General features: G+C 42.7%; 1 protein-coding gene across 13 annotated transcripts in view; it reads right to left on the reverse strand.

Annotated features, from left to right (window-relative positions):
* The window catches only part of LOC106579918 (nuclear receptor corepressor 2), a 140,530-nt gene that overhangs the window by 73,681 nt on the left and 47,330 nt on the right, over positions 1-19,519 (reverse strand). For all 13 annotated transcript variants that reach the window (XM_014160309.3, XM_014160308.3, XM_014160311.3 and 10 more), the window contains exon 4: positions 18,415-18,592. In XM_014160309.3, the coding sequence (XP_014015784.3) occupies positions 18,415-18,592 (178 nt within the window). The remainder of the gene's footprint in view (positions 1-18,414; positions 18,593-19,519) is intronic.

Consider the following 19,519-nt stretch of genomic DNA (forward strand, 5'->3'; position numbering starts at 1 on the left):
TAGAATATGCATATAATAAGATTAGAATAGATTAATAGATTTGGATAGAAAACACTCTGAAGTTTCTAAAACTGTTTGAATGATGTCTGTGAGTATAACAGAACTCAAATGGGAGGCGAAAACCTGACAAAAATCCAACCAGGAAGTGGGAAATCTGAGGTTTGTAGTTTTTCAAGTGATTGCCTATCCAATATACTGTGTCTGTGGGGTCATATTGCACTTCCTAAAGCTTCCACTAGATGTCAACAGTCTTTAGAACTTTGTTTCAGGCTTCTACTGTGAAGGGGGAGCGAATAAGAGCTGTTTGAACCAGTGGTCCGGTTGAAAGCCTTTAGTCACGCGCGCAGCCGTGGGCATGAGCTCCGTTCCTTTTCATTTCTAAAGACAAAGGAATTGTCCGGTTGGAATATTATTGAAGATTTATGATAAAAACATCCTAAATATTGATTCTATACATCGTTTGACATGTTTCTACAAACTGTAATGGAACTTTTTTGACTTTTTGTCTGGACTTAGTGCCGGCACCTTGTGCATTTGGAATAGTGAGCTAAACGCGAACAAAAAGGAGGTATTTGGACATAAAGATGAACTTTATCGTGGAACTGGGATTCCTGGGAGTGCATTCCGATGAAGATCAAAGGTTAGTGAATATTTATAACGCTATTTCTGACTCCACAACATGGCGGGTATCTGTATGGCTTGTTTTGGTGGCTGAGCGCTGTACTCAGATTATTGCATGGTGTGCTTTTGCCGTAAAGCTTTCTTGAAATCTGACACAGCGGTTGCATTAAGGAAAAGTTTATCTTTAATATACTGCTCAAAAAAATAAAAGGGAACACTTAAACAACACAATGTAACTCCAAGTCAATCACACTTCTGTGAAATCAAACTGTCCACTTAGGAAGCAACACTGATTGACAAATTGCACATGCTGTTGTGCAAATGGAATAGACAACAGGTGGAAATTATAGGCAATTAGCAAGACACCCCCAATAAAGGAGTGGTTCTGCAGGTGGAGACCACAGACCCCTTCTCAGTTCCTATGCTTCCTGGCTGATGTTTTGGTCACTTTTGAATGCTGGTGGTGCTTTCACTCTAGTGGTAGCATGAGACGGAGTCTACAAACCACACAAGTGGCTCAGGTAGTGCAGCTCATCCAGGATGGCACATCAATGCGAACTGTGGCAAGAAGGTTTGCTGTGTCTGTCAGCGTAGTGTCCAGAGCATGGAGGCGCTACCAGGAGACAGGCCAGTACATCAGGAGACGTGGAGGAGGCCGTAGGAGGGCAACAACCCAGCAGCAGGACCGCTACCTCCGCCTTTGTGCAAGGAGGAGCAGGAGGAGCACTGCCAGAGCCCTGCAAAATGACCTCCAGCAGGCCACAAATGTGCATGTGTCTGCTTAAACGGTCAGAAACAGACTCCATGAGGGTGGTATGAGGGCCCGACGTCCACAGGTGGGGGTTGTGCTTACAGCCCAACACCGTGCAGGACGTTTGGCATTTGCCAGAGAACACCAAGATTGGCAAATTCGCCACTGGCGCCCTGTGCTCTTCACAGATGAAAGCATGTTCACACTGAGCACGTGACAGACGTGACAGAGTCTGGAGACGCCGTGGAGAACGTTCTGCTGCCTGCAACATCCTCCAGCATGACCGGTTTGGCGGTGGGTCAGTCATGGTGTGGGGTGGCATTTCTTTGGGGGGGCCGCACAGCCCTTCATGTGCTCGCCAGAGGTAGCCTGACTGCCATTAGGTACCGAGATGAGATCCTCAGACCCCTTGTGAGACCATATTCTGGTACGGTTGGCCCTGGGTTCCTCCTAATGCAAGACAAGGCTAGACCTCATGTGGCTGGAGTGTGTCAGCAGTTCCTGCAAGAGGAAGGCATTGATGCTATGGACTGGCCCGCCCGTTCCCCAGACCTGAATCCAATTGAGCACATCTGGGACATCATGTCTCACTCCATCCACCAACGCCACGTTGCACCACAGACCGTCCAGGAGTTGGCGGATGCTTTAGTCCAGGTCTGGGAGGAGATCCCTCAGGAGACCATCCGCCACCTCATCAGGAGCATGCCCAGGCGTTGTAGGGAGGTCATACAGGCACGTGGAGGCCACACACACTACTGAGCCTCATTTTGACTTGTTTTAAGGACATTACATCAAAGTTGGATCAGCCTGTAGTGTGGTTTTCCACTTTAATTTTGAGTGCGACTCCAAATCCAGACCTCCATGGGTTGATAAATTGGATTTCCATTGATTATTTTTGTGTGATTTTGTTGTCAGCACATTCAACTATGTAAAGAAAAAAGTATTTAATAAGATTATTTCATTCATTCAGATCTAGGATGTGTTATTTTAGTGTTCCCTTTATTTTTTTTAGCAGTGTACTATGCATAACACTTGTATCTTTCATCAAAGTTTATGATAAGTATTTCTGTAAATTGATGTGGCGCTCTGCAAATTCACCGGATGTTTTCGAGGCACAACATTACTGAACATAACGCGCCAATGTAAACAGATTTTTGGATATAAATATGACCTTTATCGAACAAAACATGCATGTATTGTGTAACATGAAGTCCTATGAGTGCCATCTGATGAAGATCATAAAAGGTTAGTGATTAATTTTATCTCCATTTCTGCTTTTTGTGACTCCTCTCTTTGGCTGGAAAATGGCTGTATGTTTTTTTTTTGTGACTAGGCGCTGACCTAACATAATCGTATGGTGTGCTTTCGCTGTAAAGCCTTTTTGAAATCTGACACGGTGGCTAGATTAACAAGAAGCAAAGCTTTAATTTGGTGTGTTGGACTTGTGACTGTATGAAAGTTAAATATTTTTTATACATTTGTTTTAATTTCGCACTCTGCCATTTCACCGGATGTTGTCGAAACGTTCACTCTCACCCCTACCTACTTGTACAAATTACCTTGACTAACCTGTAACCCCGCACATTGACTCTGTACCCGTACCCCCTGTATATAGCCTCATTGTTATTTTATTGTGTTACTTTTTATAATCTTTTACATTAGTTTATTTAGTAAATATTTTCTAAACTATTTCTTGAACTGCATTGTTGGTTAAGGGCTTGTAAGTAAGCATTTCACGGTAAAGCTGCTGTACTCGGCGCATGTGACAAATAAGATTTGATCTCATTCCAAAATCATGGGCATTAAATGGAGTTGGTCCCCCTTTGCTGCTGTAACAGCCTCCACTCTTCTTTGAAGACTTTCCACTGGATGTTGGAACATTGTTGCGGGGACATCCTTTCAGCGGGGACATCCTTTCAGCCACAAGAGCATTAGTGAGGTCAGGCAATGATGGTGGGCGATTAGGCCTGACTTGCAGTCAGCGTTCCAATTCATCCCAAAAGGTGTTCGATGGGGTTGAGGTCAGGGCTATGTGCAGGCAAGTCAAGTTCTTCCACACTGATGTCAACAAACCATTTCTGTAAGGACCTCACTTTGTTCACGGGGGCATTGTCATGCTGAAACAGGAAAGGGCCTTCCCCCCAAACTGTTGGCAGAAAGTTGGAATCAGAGAGCCGTCTAGAAAGTCACCATTCTGTAGCTTTAAGATTTCCCTTCACTGGAACTAAGGGGTCTTGCCCAAACTCTGAAAAACAGCCACAGACATTATTCCTCCACCAAACTTTACAGTTGGCACTATGCATTGGGGCAGGTAGCGTTCTCCTGGCATCTGCCAAACTCAGATTCGTCCGTTGGACTGCCAGATGGTGAACTGTGATTCATCACCCTAGAATAGGCATTTTCACTGCTCCAGAGTCCAATGGCGGCGAGCTTTACGCCACTCCAGCCAACGCTTGGCATTGCGCATGGTGATCTTAGGCTTGTGTGCGGCTGCTCGGCCATGGAAACCCATTTTATGAAGCTCCCAACGAACAGTTCTTGCGCTGACGTTGCTTCCAGAGGCAGTTTGGAACTCAGTGTTGCAACCAAGGACAGACGATTTTTACGTGCTACGCACTTCAGCGGTCCTGTTCTGTGAGCTTGTGTGGCCTACCACTTCGCGGCTAATGCAGTTGTTGCTCCTAGACATTTCCACCTCACAATAACTGCACTTACAGTTGACCGGGGCAGCTCTAACTGGGCAGAAATTGGACAAACTGACTTCTTGGAAATGTGGTATCCTATGACAGTGCCACGGTAAGTCACTGAGCTCTTCAGTAAGCACATTCTACTGCCAATGTTTTGCTATGTAGATTGCATGGATGTGTGCTCAATTTTAATCACGTCAGCAAAGGGTGTGGCTGAAATAGCCGAATCCATTCATTTGAAGGGATGTCCACATACTTTTGTATATATAGTGTATATCCCTCCAGTACGCATGGGAATAATTTGAAATAGATTTCCCAAAAAAATGTAATCACTTGGAACTGATTTTCTTTATTTATGTTTTGCTCAGAAAACTTGAGGGCCAAATAAAATAACCCGCGGTCCAAATTCATCACACAGGCCACCAATTGGGGAACCCTAGTGGTCTCAGTGGTATTGCTGATGCATGTCTGCAGGAGGAGGGTTTTGCTTTGTGCTTGGTCAGCAGGCGAGGTGCGCTCTGTCCCCATTTCAACTAACTTAAACATACTGTACTGTATACAGTAGGGACAGGCAAAGAGGACTATAGTCCATAATTGTTCAGTGTAGCTTGTCATTTTACAAGCATGGACTAGGTATTTGACGGTTGTAGAACTGTACATCCTAATCTCAGCCAAGGATGAGAGAAGCAACACTCCAAAGGTTATTCATGTTACACGTATGGGAAGTGTGAGCAAACAAATAAAGCTTAGCTGAAAAGAACTATAGCATCTTAAACCAACAACTCCCAATAAGCCACTGATCCCCCAATTGTAAACCCCCGCCAACACACCGTGAGTGTGTGTGTGGGGGAGACAGCGAGAAAATAGAAGTGTCAGTGAGTGGGAACCATGTTTCCTCCTGCGTAAGGTATGTGTATAAAGAGAGTGTTTGATCCAGCTTCGGGTTTAGTTCGGTGTTATTTTTAAACTGCTAAAATGAGCATTATAACACTAATCTGGAGGAAGCACGCAGGCTAAATCTAGCTGCTCTCTAGACCTACTCTAGCTGAAATGTCACCGGGAGGAAAGGGGTTGAACGGACGGGCTGGGTCTGAAATGGCGAGGCTCCAGGCTGCTAGTAATACACGTCCATCACATCAGACACACACAGTCCTACCAGTGCCTTTTTTTGGCTGCTAAGCGTCTCCCTTTCTAATCATAGATGTGGCATGCTGCTACAACCCCTTGTTATAGGTTATAGCTTAAAGGGGCAAACTGCAGTTCAAACAATAAGGAAGTGGTCACTAGCTTGTACTGGAGGCGGTCTCAGTTCCATCACTCTGAGATATTATGTAAAAGCAGAGACTGGCTGAGATGAAAGAAGAGATAGCGTGGGTTAGGAAAATATGTGATTGTGCGTTTATACTTTGAAGGAAAATCCTTGATATAATGTCTATAGAAAAGGCAATGTAGGAGGATGAAATTGTAGTCCTACTTCAATGAAAACTGAAATATCATATAAAATGGTAGGTACAAGGTAAGACCTTGAGAACAACGGTCTGAAAAGCTACCAGTCTCAGCTCTGCAACCTCCTTTACTATACCAGAGTTTGGTCAGGAGGGGTTTCAGAGGGCTATCTATCTAAAAGAGGGTTAGTTCTCCTGGGCTTTCAAGTGTCAAGACCCACACCATGTCTAGGACCTACATCATGACTGTCCTCTGTTCTTGTGAAGAGCAACACGTCTCCACACACTGCTAGCAGACAAAGTGTGAAAATAAGTGACCCCGATGTTAAAGCCTGTCCCCACTGCACGTCATATACCCTGGCTAATACCACTCAAACTCAACCAACTTTAACTCGACTGTGTGTACGTGTACAGTCGTGGCCAAAAGTTGAGAATTACACAAATATTAATTTTCACCAAGTCTGCTGCCTCAGTTTGTATGATGGCAATTTGCATATACTCCAGAATGATCAGATGAATTGCAATGAATTGCTAAGTCCCTATTTGCCATGTAAATGAACTGAATCCCCCAAAAAAACATTTCCACTGCATTTCAGCCCTGCCACGAAAGGACCAGCTGGCATCATGTCAGTGATTCTCTCGTTAACACAGGTGTGAGTGTTGACGAGGAAAAGGCTGGAGATCACTCTGTCATGCTGATTGAGTTCGAATAACAGACTGGAAGCTTCAAAAGGAGGGTGGTGCTTGGAATCATTGTTCTTCCCCTGTCAATCATGGTTACCTGCAAGGAAACACGTGCCGTCATCATTGCTTTGCACAAAAAGCGCTTCACAGGCAATGACATTGCTGCCAGTAAGATTGCACCTAAATCAACCATTTATCGGATCATCAAGAACTTCAAGGAGAGATGTTCAATTGTTGTGAAGAAGGCTTCAGGGCGCCCAAGAAAGTCCAGCATGCGCCAGGACCATCTCCTAAAGTTGATTCAGCTGCGGCATCGGGGCACCACCAGTACAGAGCTTGCTCAGGAATGGCAGCAGGCAGATGTGAGTGCATCTGCACACACAGTGAGGCGAAGACTTTGAGGATGGCCTGGTGTCATGAAGGGCAGAAAAGAAGCCACTTCTCTCCAGGAAAAACATCAGGGACAGACTGATATTCTGCAAAAGGTACAGGGATTGGACCGCTGAGGACTGGGGTAAAGTCATTTTCTCTGATGAATCCCCTTTCAGATTGTTTGGGGCATCCGGAAAAAAGCTTGTCCGGAGAAGACAAGGTGAGCGCTACCATCAGTCCTGTGTCATGCCAACAGTAAAGTATCTTGAGACCATTCATGTGTGGGGTTGCTTCTCAGCCAAGGGAGTGGGCTCACTCACAATTTTACCTAAGAACACAGCCATGAATAAAGAATGGTACCAACACATCCTCGGAGAGCAACTTCTCCCAACCATCCAGGAACAGTTTGGTTACGAACAATGCCTTTTCCAGCATGATGGAGCACCTTGCCATAAGGCAAAAGTGATAACTAAGTGGCTCAGGGAACAAAACATCAATATTTTAGGTCCATGGCCAGGAAACGCCCCAGACCTTAATCCCATTGAGAACTTGTGGTCAACCCTCAAGAGGCGGGTGGACAAACAAAACCCCATAAATTCTGACAAACTCCAAGCATTGATTATGCAAGAATGGGCTGCCATCAGTCAGGATGTGGCCCAGAAGTTAATTGACAGCATGCCAGGGCAGATTGCAGAGGTCTTGAAAAAGAAGGGTCAACACTGCAAATATTGACTCTTTGCATCAACTTCATGTAATTGTCAATAAAAGCCTTTGACACTGATGAAATGCTTGTAATTATACTTCAGTATTTCATAGTAACATCTGACAAAAAAATATCTAAAGACACTGAAGCAGTAAACTTTGTGAAAATTAATTCTCAACTTTTGGCCACGACTGTACACACACACAGTACATGTGCAATGAATGCATGCCTGCTGAGTGAGCACAGGCTTTAATAGAGCGTGTGTGCTGTATGTGCAGTGTGTCAGCGAACATACACTGAGTGTACAGATTATTAGGAACACCTGCTCTTTCAATGGCCTTATTGAGGTCACCTGTTAAATTCACTTCAAAATCAGTGTAGATGAACGGGAGGAGACAGGTTAAAGAAGGACGTTTAAGCCTTGAGACATGGATTGTGTATTTGTGCCATTCAAAGGGTGAATGGGCAAGACAAAATATTTAAGTGCCCTTGAACGGGTTATGGTAGTAGGTGCCAGGCGCACTGGTTTGTGTGTCAAGAACTGCAACGCTGCTGCATTTTTCAGGCTCAACAGTTTCCTGTGTGTATCATGAATGACCCGCCATCCAAAGGACATCTAGGCAACTTGACAACTGTGGGAAGCATTGGAGTCAACATGGGCCAACATCCCTGTGGAATGCTTGAGACCTTGTAGTCCATGCCTCGACATATTGAGGGCAAAAGGGGGTGCAACTCAATATTAGGAAGGTGTTCCTAATGTTTTGTACAGTCAGTGTATGTGCAACAATTGAAAGGAGCAGAGAAAACATCCTGTTGTTTTCATGTTAGCAGGTGTTCATGAGATCACATAATTTAGTCTTGTAAAAAACAGAGCGAGGTGCACAACTCCTCTTAGCCTAGGTTACATTCTGAAGTAGGATTCATTTTGTGTCAATGGCAATGCTCGAACCCACAGAAACAGGAGACCCTTAAATTTACTCACAGCAAGTGCCACTAAGTGGGGGTTAGCCTAAATCACTCAGACGACCGTGTGAAGCCTGACCTTCCCTGACCATAAAAACAGCCTGTGCCAAAAGCTAATCAGTACAGATTCAGAGCTGCCAGTAATGACTGACAATACACAACCGATCAGCAAACAGGAGAATGTGGGGGAAAGGTGTCCAGGGAAGGGGGCAGCACGCACGCACACACACACACAGGCATGTGACTATGACATCCAAGCTGGCAGTCTGGCATAGACATCAAAGGTATTTGGTTTCCACAACAGCATAAATATCTCTGTCAGACTGACAGGTCAGCCCACATGTTAGCGCGGTGTGGCACGCATGGAGATTTGGTGAAGTTACAGATTGGAGGTGTGAAGTAGAGGCCTTCATGGGTCCAAAAAGTTGGAACTGTTCCGAAATTGACCTGGGGCTTTTACACCCGGACCCGATATGCATAAGTAAAAAACATTGACAGACACCCATTCCGAACGGACCCGAGGACAACTACACTCGTTCCATATAGACCTGGTCGGCTCCAGACCCAGTACAATCAGAGTGGGGGAAGCAGCAGAAAAGGCTATTTTAAGCAACTTAATTAAATCGGAGAGAGGTGCTGCTCTAGCAGGGGCCATGCGGGCTGTGTGTGTAGGCTACCTTGACTGAGCGAGTGACACGGGGAGCAAGCAGGGAGGTAGAGACGAGACAGCAACTAACCAAACCGACTCGCACTATGGGTAGACTAATAGTGCCCATAGCTAGGTTATTTATCATCCAATATGATTACGTAGTAGAACCTGTCTTGACTGCAACAAAAAGGGAAAAGCTAGTTAAGCTAGCTAGCCTATTTTAGGCTGCATACGCTTTCTTGTCCTACACAACTCCATTCAGAATATTAAGTAGCATCCTACCTGTTGGCTCTTGTTCGTTGTAGTCTATCCTTCAACTTTTCATTCCATTATTTTAATTCCAAATCGGGATTAGATACAGATCTCTCTCGAAACTATTTAGAATTCTGGATTGGAACCCGCTCGGGTTTTCGGGTACAGGTGGATCCGTGAAGACCTCTAGTGTGAAGAATGACCTTCCAGCCCCCAGACAGTAGCCCTCCCCCTCCAAACACAAAGACAACAGACCTACATATGTTTTAATAAGACCATCTTTGAGAACTAACAGCCACCAAAATAAAAACTAGACAGTCAGGGAGAATCTAAAATGTAAAACATGTTATGGCATGGGGCCCCAATTGATTTTATGTGAGTCACTCAGATAGCTTAAAAACAAGGCATTAGCTTTGAAACTGCCATTTCCCTCTCAGGCCCATGACAAAATGTGTAAAATCACAGAAAACTGACTTTAAAACTGCAGCCAAGAGGAGGACCTCCAAAGCCATCGTGATGAGATGGGATGAAATGACAAGGCCCCAGGCTGCTAGTCATACATGTGCATCACATCAGACACACGCAATGCTACCAGTGCCTTGTTGGCTGCTAAGCGTCTCGCTCCCACCCCCGCTAACTTAGCCACCGCTGAAAAGAAATCCTTAGGGCAACACCGCACACACACAATCATCATGTACGCTGCTGCTACTCTGTTTATCATATATCCTGATGCATAGTCACCTTACCCCTATACACATCTACCTCCATCACTCCAGTATCCCTGCACATTGTAAATATGGTACTGGAACTGACCCTTCGTGTGTGTTTTTGTGCTACCTTGGGTTTGGAGCTGGCGAGAAAGGCATTTCACTGTACTTGTGCACGTGACAAATTGAAATACCTCATCCCTATTCTGTTCTCCAAGGGCTGGTCACCAAGCAGAGGCTTAGACAGCAGACGGCCTTCCCTCCATCTAATCCATCTCTCATTGAGGAGAGAAAACAAGACTCATTGTGCTGGGTGGAAGTCTGTCACGCTGTCGTGGAACTACGCCTGTGGATCTGCCTGGACTCCATTACATATCAAGACACAGCAGTGGTGGGAATCTGTGATTGACTCAGCCTGAATTTAAAAACAGATTCAATTGTGCGTCACACACACACACACACACACACACACACAATACCCCATAATGTCAAAGTAGAATGCTGTTTGAAAATATTACATATAAAATAAAAAATGAAAAGCTGAAATGTCTTGAGTCAATAAATATTCAATCCCTTTATTATGGCAAGCCTAAATAAGTTCAGGAGTAAACATTTGCTTAACAAGTCACATAATAAGTTGCATGGACTCACTCTGTGTGCAATAATAGTGTTTAACATGATTTCTTAATGACTACTTCCTCTCTGTACCCCACACACACACACACAATTCATTTTTATTTATTTAACCTTTACTTAAACAGGGAGTCACAATGAGATTAAAAATCTATTTTACAAGAGAGCCCTGTACACATTACAATAAAAACAGATATTAAAACATACGTGTATAAAACAATATAATTCAGCACACAATTAACAAAAATAAAAATGTACTAAAAGCAATCGCATTCAACTACATAGAGGTCCTCAATCAATCATTTAAACTGCCTGAGTGACACCAGTACATCTAACTGCAGTGAACTCCACAGATTGTTCTACAAATTAGGGGCAAAAAAATAAAACACAGATTTTCCTAAATCTGTGGAGATAAGGAATGGATAACACTCCCTTCTCTGGTGTTACACATTCCTGTGAACGGGTTTGGTAACTTCTGATTCTTATCTTAATTAATGAAGTTACATATGGAGGGAGTTTCTGTAAGATTGCTTTGTAAATTAATCAAAGATAATGCAGCTCTCTTCTTACAGACAGAGGTCCATCCCACATTTTTATACAGACGACAATGATGGGTCCTTTTAAAACAGAGGTTGCCGCACGCATGTAAACAATATCACCAAAATCGAATACAGGGAGAAGCGTTGCTTGAACAACCTTTCTCCTATTTTTAATACTAAGGCATTTCGATATAAAAAAAACTATCTTGGAACTTAGCTTCTTAGTCAGATTAGACGGGTAAAAAAAACAAAAAAAAACATTGAATATCCCTTTTGAGCATGGTGAAGTTATTAATTACACTTTGGATGGTGAATCAATACACCCAGTCACTACAAAGATACAGGTGTCCTTCCTAACAGTTGTTGGAGAGGAAGGAAACCGCTCAGGGATTTCACCACGAGGCCAATGGTGACTTTAAAACCGTTACAGAGTTTAATGGCTGCGATAGGAGAAACCTGAGGATGGATCAATAACAAGACTAACCTAATTGACAATGAAAAGCAGGAAGCTTGCACAGAATACAAATATTCCAAAACATGCATCTTGTTTGCAACAAGGCATTAAAGTAATACTGCAAAAAAATGTGGCAAAGCAATTCACTTTGTCCTGAATACAGTGTGTTATGTTTGGGGCAAATCCAATACAACACATGGCCACTATTCATATTTCAAGCATAGTGATGACTGCATCATGTTATGGGTATGCTTGTAATCGTTAAGGACTGGGGAGTTTTTCAGGATAAGAAAAATTTAACTGAATGGAGATATGGCAAAATCCGAAAGGAAAACCTAGTTCAGTCTGCTTTCCACCAGATACACCTTTCAGCAGGACAATAACTTAAAATATAAGGCCAAATCTACACTGGAGTTGCTAACAAAGATGACAGTGAATGTTCCTGAGTGGCCTAGTCACTGTTTGGACTTAAATCCGCTTCTAAATCTATGGCAAGACCTGAAAATGGTTGTCGAGCAATGATCAACAACCAATTTGACAGAGCCTGACGAATTTTGAAAATAATAAAATGGGCAAATATTGTACAATCCAGGTATGGAAAGCTCTTAGAGACTTACGCAGAAAGACTCACAGCTGTAATTGCTGCCAAAGGTGATTCTAACATGTATTGACTAAGGGGGTTGAATGCTTATCTAATCAAGATAGTTTTTTTTCCCCCCACATACTTTTTTTGTTTGTTTCCAAACGTTAGAATTGGTCTTCCACTTTGAAATTACAGAGTATTGTGTGTATATCATTGGCAAAAAATGACAAATCAATATTAATCCCACTTTGTAACAAAACAAAATGTGGAAAAAGTCAAGGGGTGTGAATACTTTCCGAAGGCACTGTATATCCCCGTTAGACAGGCTGCTGCTATTATACAGTCTAGTCTGCTCTCCCTTTTCCTGTCGCTCTGTCTCTTACTCCTCCCTTTCCCGTTTCCCCTTCATCTGTGCCTCTCTCTGTATTTGCCCTTTGCCTCTTTGTTCCCCATCCCCCGCGCTCCTCTCGTTTTGCTCATTCTTTCCATACAGTGGTTGTATCTGACAACACTTATATAATGGCTTCACAGCCCTCAGCACTGAGGAATTACTAGCGTTCCTGAATATTTCCCAGCTAGCTTAGAGAATCTGTGTGTGTTTTGCAGTCTTCCGTTATTGGCATATCTATTTACCATTCCTTGGCTGGCTGCCTCCCGTAGCAATTTGAAGTGCTCTGTACCATGTCAGGAACATCTCACTAGACTAGCAGCATCTCTGTTCTTCACTGTGATGCTGCTGTTTTCATCTTCCTCTGCTATGGTGCTTCATCCTGAGAGGCCCATCAAATCTAGGTCAGCAGCTCCATTATTTATTAATTGTTTGTTTCACAGCTAGCTCATATTCCCCACTCAGAATCCCCCTCCCAGTCCCAGCTCACATTGTGGTGTCTAATAATACCCTGGCTGCCTCCAGAGGAAGATGCTGCCACTCAGCAGGATCTCACGCAGCACAGTAGAGGGTGTGATCGATGTCCTTGTCCTTGCTGCTGTCCCAACAGGCAGGTCAGGCCAGGGATGACTAACACTGGGTAGAGCTAGGGCTGTTACGGTGACCGTATTACTGCCACACCGGTGATCACAAATCATCATCGCAGTCAAATTCCACGTGACCATTTAGTCACGGTAATTATGCTTCTCCAAGCTCTGATGCTGCTGATGGTCATTAGTAGCCTACCAAACTTGCTAACTGCCTGGAACTCAGCACTATTGTCCCTCTAATCACTCTGACATCAATTCAAATGTTTTCGATAATCAAATCAAACACTTCATGACAGCGCATGAGCTCATGTTGAGCAACATTTCAATAGGCTATGCTATTGTGTGAGAAAACAGAGTTTTGATGGCTTCCATTAAAAATAGGATCCCATTAGCTTTCTATAGGCTAAGCCTACTAGATTTATTAACTTCCCTAATAATAAGCACATTGCTTGTCTTTACAACAGGAGTATAGCCTACCTGGCTGGAATGAAAATGAACCACGGGAAAAGCGCCTTCCATTTGCTATTTAGGTGCATAGATAAGTATTTCTTCCCGCTGCCCCTGTTGCCCCTGTTCTGAGACAGGTGCATGATAATGGTGCATTCTAAATCAAAACAAATTTCACACATACACTTAATAATATATGTAAAGACAAGACTAAATCAAGAATAGTCTGATGGGTGACAATATTAGCTTATCCCTTGTGAATGATGCCCAGTGTCTGCAGTAAGGAACGAAACATGCTTTTTTGTGACCTTTTCAAATCATAGTCGCACACCTCATGTAGCCTAGCCCATAGGCCTATACGTTTTGATAAGGTTCGTATCACAACTAAAGTGGACAAATAACGTGGCCAAAATAATTAAGCACATTAATCTGCTTTACAACCGGTGTAGAGCCTAATTGGCATACACCACCGGTCAAAAGTTTTAGAACACCTACTCATTCAAGGGTTTTACTTTATTTTTACTATTTATTGTAGAATAATAGTGAAGACATCAAAACTATGAAATACCACATATGGAATCATGTAGTGACTTAGCGCCATATAGCCACCCTTAGACTTAGTGACAGCTTTGCAGACACTTGGCATTCTCTCAACCAGTTTCATGAGGTAGTCACCTGGAATGCATTTCAATTAACAGGTGTGCCTTGTTAAAAAGTTAATTTGTGGAATTTCTTTCCTTCTTAATGCGTTTGAGCCAATCAGTTGTGTTGTAAAAAGGTAAAGGGGGTAATACAGAATATGCCCTATTTAGTTAATGACCCGGTCCATAATGGCAAGAAAAGCAACAACAAAAAACAAAAAAAATGCAAAAATACATAAAGAACAGCTCAAATAAGCAACGAGAAATGACAGTCCATTACTTTAAGACATGAAGGTCAGTCAATGCAGAAAATGTCAAGAACTTTGAAAGTTTCTTCCAAGTGCAGTCACAAAAACCATCAAGTGCTATGATGAAACTAGTTCTCATGAGGACCGCCACAGGAATGTCAGACCCAGAGTTACCTCTGCTGCAGAGGATAAGTTCATTAGAGTTACCAGCCTCAGAAATTGCAGCCCAAATAAATGCTTCAGAGTTCAAGTAACAGACACATCTCAACATCAACTGTTCAGAGGAGACTGCGTGAATCAGGCCTTCATGGTCAAATTTCTGCAAAGAAACCACTACTAAAGGACACCAATAAGAAGAAGACTTGCTTGGGCCAAGAAACTGGAGCAATGGACATTACACCGCTGGCAATTTGTCCTTTGCTTCCAACCGCCGTGTCTTTGTGAGATGCGGTGTGTGTGAACGGATGACCTCTGCATGTGTATTTACGACCGTAAAGCATGGAGGAGGTGGTGTGATGGTGCTTTGTTGGTGACACTGATTTATTTAGAATTCAAGGCACACTTAACCAGCATGGCTACCACAGCATTCTGTAGCGATACGCCATCCCATCTGGTTTGGGCTTAGTGGGGATATCATTTGTTTTTCAACAGGACAATAACCCAACACACCTTCAGGCTGTGTAAGGGATATTTTACCAAGAAGGAGAGTGATGAAGTGCTGCATCAGATGACCTGGCCTCCACAATGCCCGGACCTCAACCAAATTTAGATGGCTTGGGATGAGCCTGACCGCAGAATGAAGGAAAAGCAGCCAACAAGTGCTCAGCATATGTGGGAACTCCTTCAAGAACTGTTGGAAAAGCATTTCAGGTGAAGCTGGTTGAGAGAATGCCAAGAGTGTGCAAAGCTTCCATCATGGCAAAGGGTGGCTATTTGAAGAATCTCAAATACAAAATATATTTTGATTTGTTAAACACTTATTGATTCCATGTGTTATTTCATAGTTTTGATATTTTATTCTACAATATAGAAAATAGTAAAAGAATAAATAAGGAAAACCCTTGAATGAGTCAGTGTTCTAAAACTTTTGACCGGTAGTGTACATAGGCGGCGCGTGAGTTTCAAGTTTGGGGAAGATAATTTTCACCATAAAAATTCACTTTTATAATAAAGTATTACATGCATAACTGCATTTGCGATCACATTTGAGAACAGCATTTTCCGCTAATTGATTGCATTTTGGAACATTCGCACATATAGCCTGCTGCTGTGTGTGCATTGCTGCGCTTATGTGAAGAAATAGCCTAATTGTTTATCAACATTTGAAGCTAAAACCTTCTGATCTGTTGCATCAGCCTCATTGCTTTTAAATGTTTGTGGTTGTATTAATTTTGGATCTATCGCATCCAACAACTGTCCCAGCGTATGTTTGGAATACTTATTTATTGCACAGAAGGACAAGTTGACCAAAAGAATATCAACTTTTGTACTATGGGGGATAGTAGAATAACATAGGCTAGTGCTGTTTGTTAGGCCTACTCATCTTGTTGGCTGACAAAAAGTAGGTTAAAATGTAGACAGTTCTTCTAACATCAACATGGACTCGGGACTCCCCGATGTGTCAGTCTTCACTTCTAGCCTACTTCTTAGCTGTGAGAAGGCCCTGATCATGTGACGGGCATTAGCTAATACGAATTGAGATATCTGAGAGAGCCAAGTGAGCGAGAGGTGCTTCGTATGGCAGCCGGGGGAAGGGAATTATAATGATTATATTCTTCCCAGGGGCACAACGGCCACTTTGGTCGCAAAATGCATAGATTTTTTAGGGGGCATTACAGCCACACAAGGGGGTTGTCATCGGGAAATTCGAGGCCTGGTGAAAATATTATCAAGTGCTTATCAAATTGTGAATGAGAGACTGATGAAGTGTGTGCAGCCTGCACAAGAAACAACTCAGAGCCTTTTATGCAACTTTAAAAACAAAAAAACATTAGAGTTGCATCATGCAGCCTTAGAGTGTATTAAACATCAAAACATACAGCCCAACATTTGTATCTCAACTAAAGTTGCATAAATAACTTATAAATAGCATATAGGAGGACCTGTTTCTTTGTTGAGCGCTCAACACAGAATAGCCGCATGTGCGCACTTCCCTGGCAATCATTTGGAGAAAATGTCCTTTCTATTTTATTCAGCAATGTTCAATTGTATTCTTCATACTATATAAAAAAAAATAATTGTGCCACGCAATTCTAAGCAAATCTTGTCTGCTAAATGAGCTGGTGTAGCCCCCAGCCATATGGCATAGCCAGATCAGGGCCTAACATAAGGACAACTCAGAGTATGCTATTCTTCTGAAATAGACTACATTTGAATTCATATCATGTTCCTTTAGACCTGTCTAAAGTAAATCATGGATTTATTGTGATGGTGTAGGCTATATTACATGGATTTATTAGACTTTTAAAATGGTGATGTTTTAAAGGTCTGCATCAGTGGACTGTAGGCTATGCGAGGAAGCCAGGAGATGCTAAAACGTGTTTATGTTCATTAACGGTCAGTTACCGTGAGACCGCCAGTTATTTTCTTGACAATCACCGCCACAGCCCTAGGTAGAGCAGGCCAGTTTTCGCACTGAGGCAAAGCTCCTTCTCTTGCCCCTTATTCAGAAATGGACTAAATTGACTAGAAATTATACATCCTCTGGAATAGATTTGCAAAAAGGCCAAAATTACTATTCTGCTAACATTTGACGTGTAGAAGACACCAACAGGACATAGCTAGCGAAACAGCAACAGTAAGTGTGGGTGTAACAACATAGCGCTCCGGGAACAATCTTTATTACTAACAACTCCCACCGACGCCAGATGGTAGAGTATGAGTGGGAACAATCATTTCTTCAGTGCTTTTTCAGAATCACCTTCCAGGTGCCATGACTTGTTGATGAGCAGAGAAACAGTACTAGCAGAGTGTCATCCACTGTGTAGATGACAAATGAAGGGAGAACAGAGCGGTGAGCAGCACAACCTTCCCCTGAGCCTCTGGCCTAGAAAACAGAACCTGTAGAAAGCAACACACACTGACTGTACCAGCCCTATTCATGGAACACATTCTCAGAGCAGCTAACATTCCACACATCTGTGTATGTTGCCACTTACCATAAAACTTTAATTAAATGCAGTCTCAAATAGCAGCTTGTCCCTTTTAATAGCCAGGAATCTGCACGCATTTCAGCAAATAATTGCCGGTTTCAAACAAAATACGGGATCTAAATACATTTTTATGAGTGAATTTCATTTGAGTACCAGAAATACTTTTTAAGCAAAATCGGGGATGTATGATAGGCAGTCTTCGCAAGTCTCATTTGCGATGGATTTGTTATTCTAATGTTTATACTGGTCACAAACAGTGTGGTAGTCTTTTCAACAGTTTATCGAGCAAAAGCTTCCTGCACTAAGGAAATAGACGCCTGGATCAAACAGAAGGCGGTCTCTAAAAAGCGCCGATTGTGTTCCGTGACTGAAGCAAATAAACGCATGCGCTATTCATTTAAGACACAGCCAGCACCAGTGCAGCTAAAGCAGAGCACAGTTATTGTGGAGTAGGTCAGGACCTCTAAAAGTGAAAGGCAATCTGCATTACTTATGACTGGCTCACCTCCATCAAGGAACTGATCCCTTGCTGAAGAGGAAATATTCATTACCATAGCTGCTATGTTATGCATTTACACTGTTAAACCTATGCTTTTGGAGGGTTTCTGTGACCCAGCAGGCACATAGAAAAATATATTCAAGCCGGTACACAACCATTCCTGGGAGAGAAAACACAACAGCACAGCTACTTCCCACATCACTGCTTGTTTACTCTGGGCATTTAGTAGCTATAAATAACCACATACCGTGTCAAATGACTCCCCACACCATGCTAAATAACCACTTAACCTCAGCCAGCCAGGCGAAATGTCAGCACAGTTAAGAGAAAGCTGTCCAATCCAAATCAGCACTTTGAACCAAACCAATCAAAGTAGGAGTACATTTCCTAAGTAATCAACACTGACCTTTGACATGTCCTCTGCCCCTCCCAGAGGAAGTTGTGGGCGGTGGGCTGAGTGCCTCATGAGAGACTCCGGCCCCATGTCCAGCCGAGGACGCTTCATCTCAGCATATTCCACCTCTGATAGGTTGTTGGGATCGGGCAGGTATATGTGCTCATAGCGGATGTGTTGCTCCTGACCTCTGTAGGGACAAAGACAGAAAGACAGGTAAACGACTAACATCTGTAAGTATGGTATATCAGACTAGGAGGAAGTCAAGCCAGCAAACTGGCACCATAATAGTTCTGAGCCGATGTAATAAAATGACCACTGGATATTCAGAACTGTACATTTGTTAAATCAATTCACACAGATCAAGTTCAATGTTGCGGGGCATGAAATAAAAGCCCTCTATTTAGGGCTGGGCGATAAGGCCAAAATATCATATCATATGGTATTTTTCAAATTTGACGATATTTTATGCTTTGATGAATAAAAGTTGTACATTTGCATAATGAGTAGTGCGTGATCCTAGGGTGGCAACACATATATTCTAAATAATTTCAATGGATTTTTCACCATTGATTATTTTATACTGTTCAATTCAACTTCAACCTAAAATAATTTCCTGCATTTCCATCAATTTCTGCATTTCCTGCACTCATCTGAGATCATTTCCACACTGCCACGATATGGGCAAAAATACTAGGCCTTATTTTAAACCAAATGTTGCAATTGCGATTTAGATCAAAACACTTGTGACCTTTTGGAATCATGGAAATAGAATGTTTATTATAATTCTAGTTAGAATATAAATAATAGTGGGCACTTTGAATACAGTGTTGTTTGACATGACAACGAATGAAAAGGCCGTGGACGAGTTATTGTGACAGGGTAGAAACCAAAATGATGTTCAGTGTTCCCTAGTGGACCCTCTAGTCTTTGGCTACATTAAATCTTTATTCATGTAGCCAACATATTCATGCTTTGCCTATTCCTCTTTGATTTAGAAGATACTATTGCACAAACAACATGCTGATTTAGGCCTCCACCAGCACTGGTATCAGACTGTATGAGCTAGCTACGTTTGCTCTGACTCAGTACTTTTATAAGCTAGTTAGTTAGCCAG

The sequence above is a fragment of the Salmo salar genome, chromosome 20 (genome assembly GCF_965601325.2).
Source record: "Salmo salar chromosome 20, fSalSal1, whole genome shotgun sequence".
NCBI classification, from domain to species: Eukaryota; Metazoa; Chordata; class Actinopteri; order Salmoniformes; family Salmonidae; genus Salmo; species Salmo salar.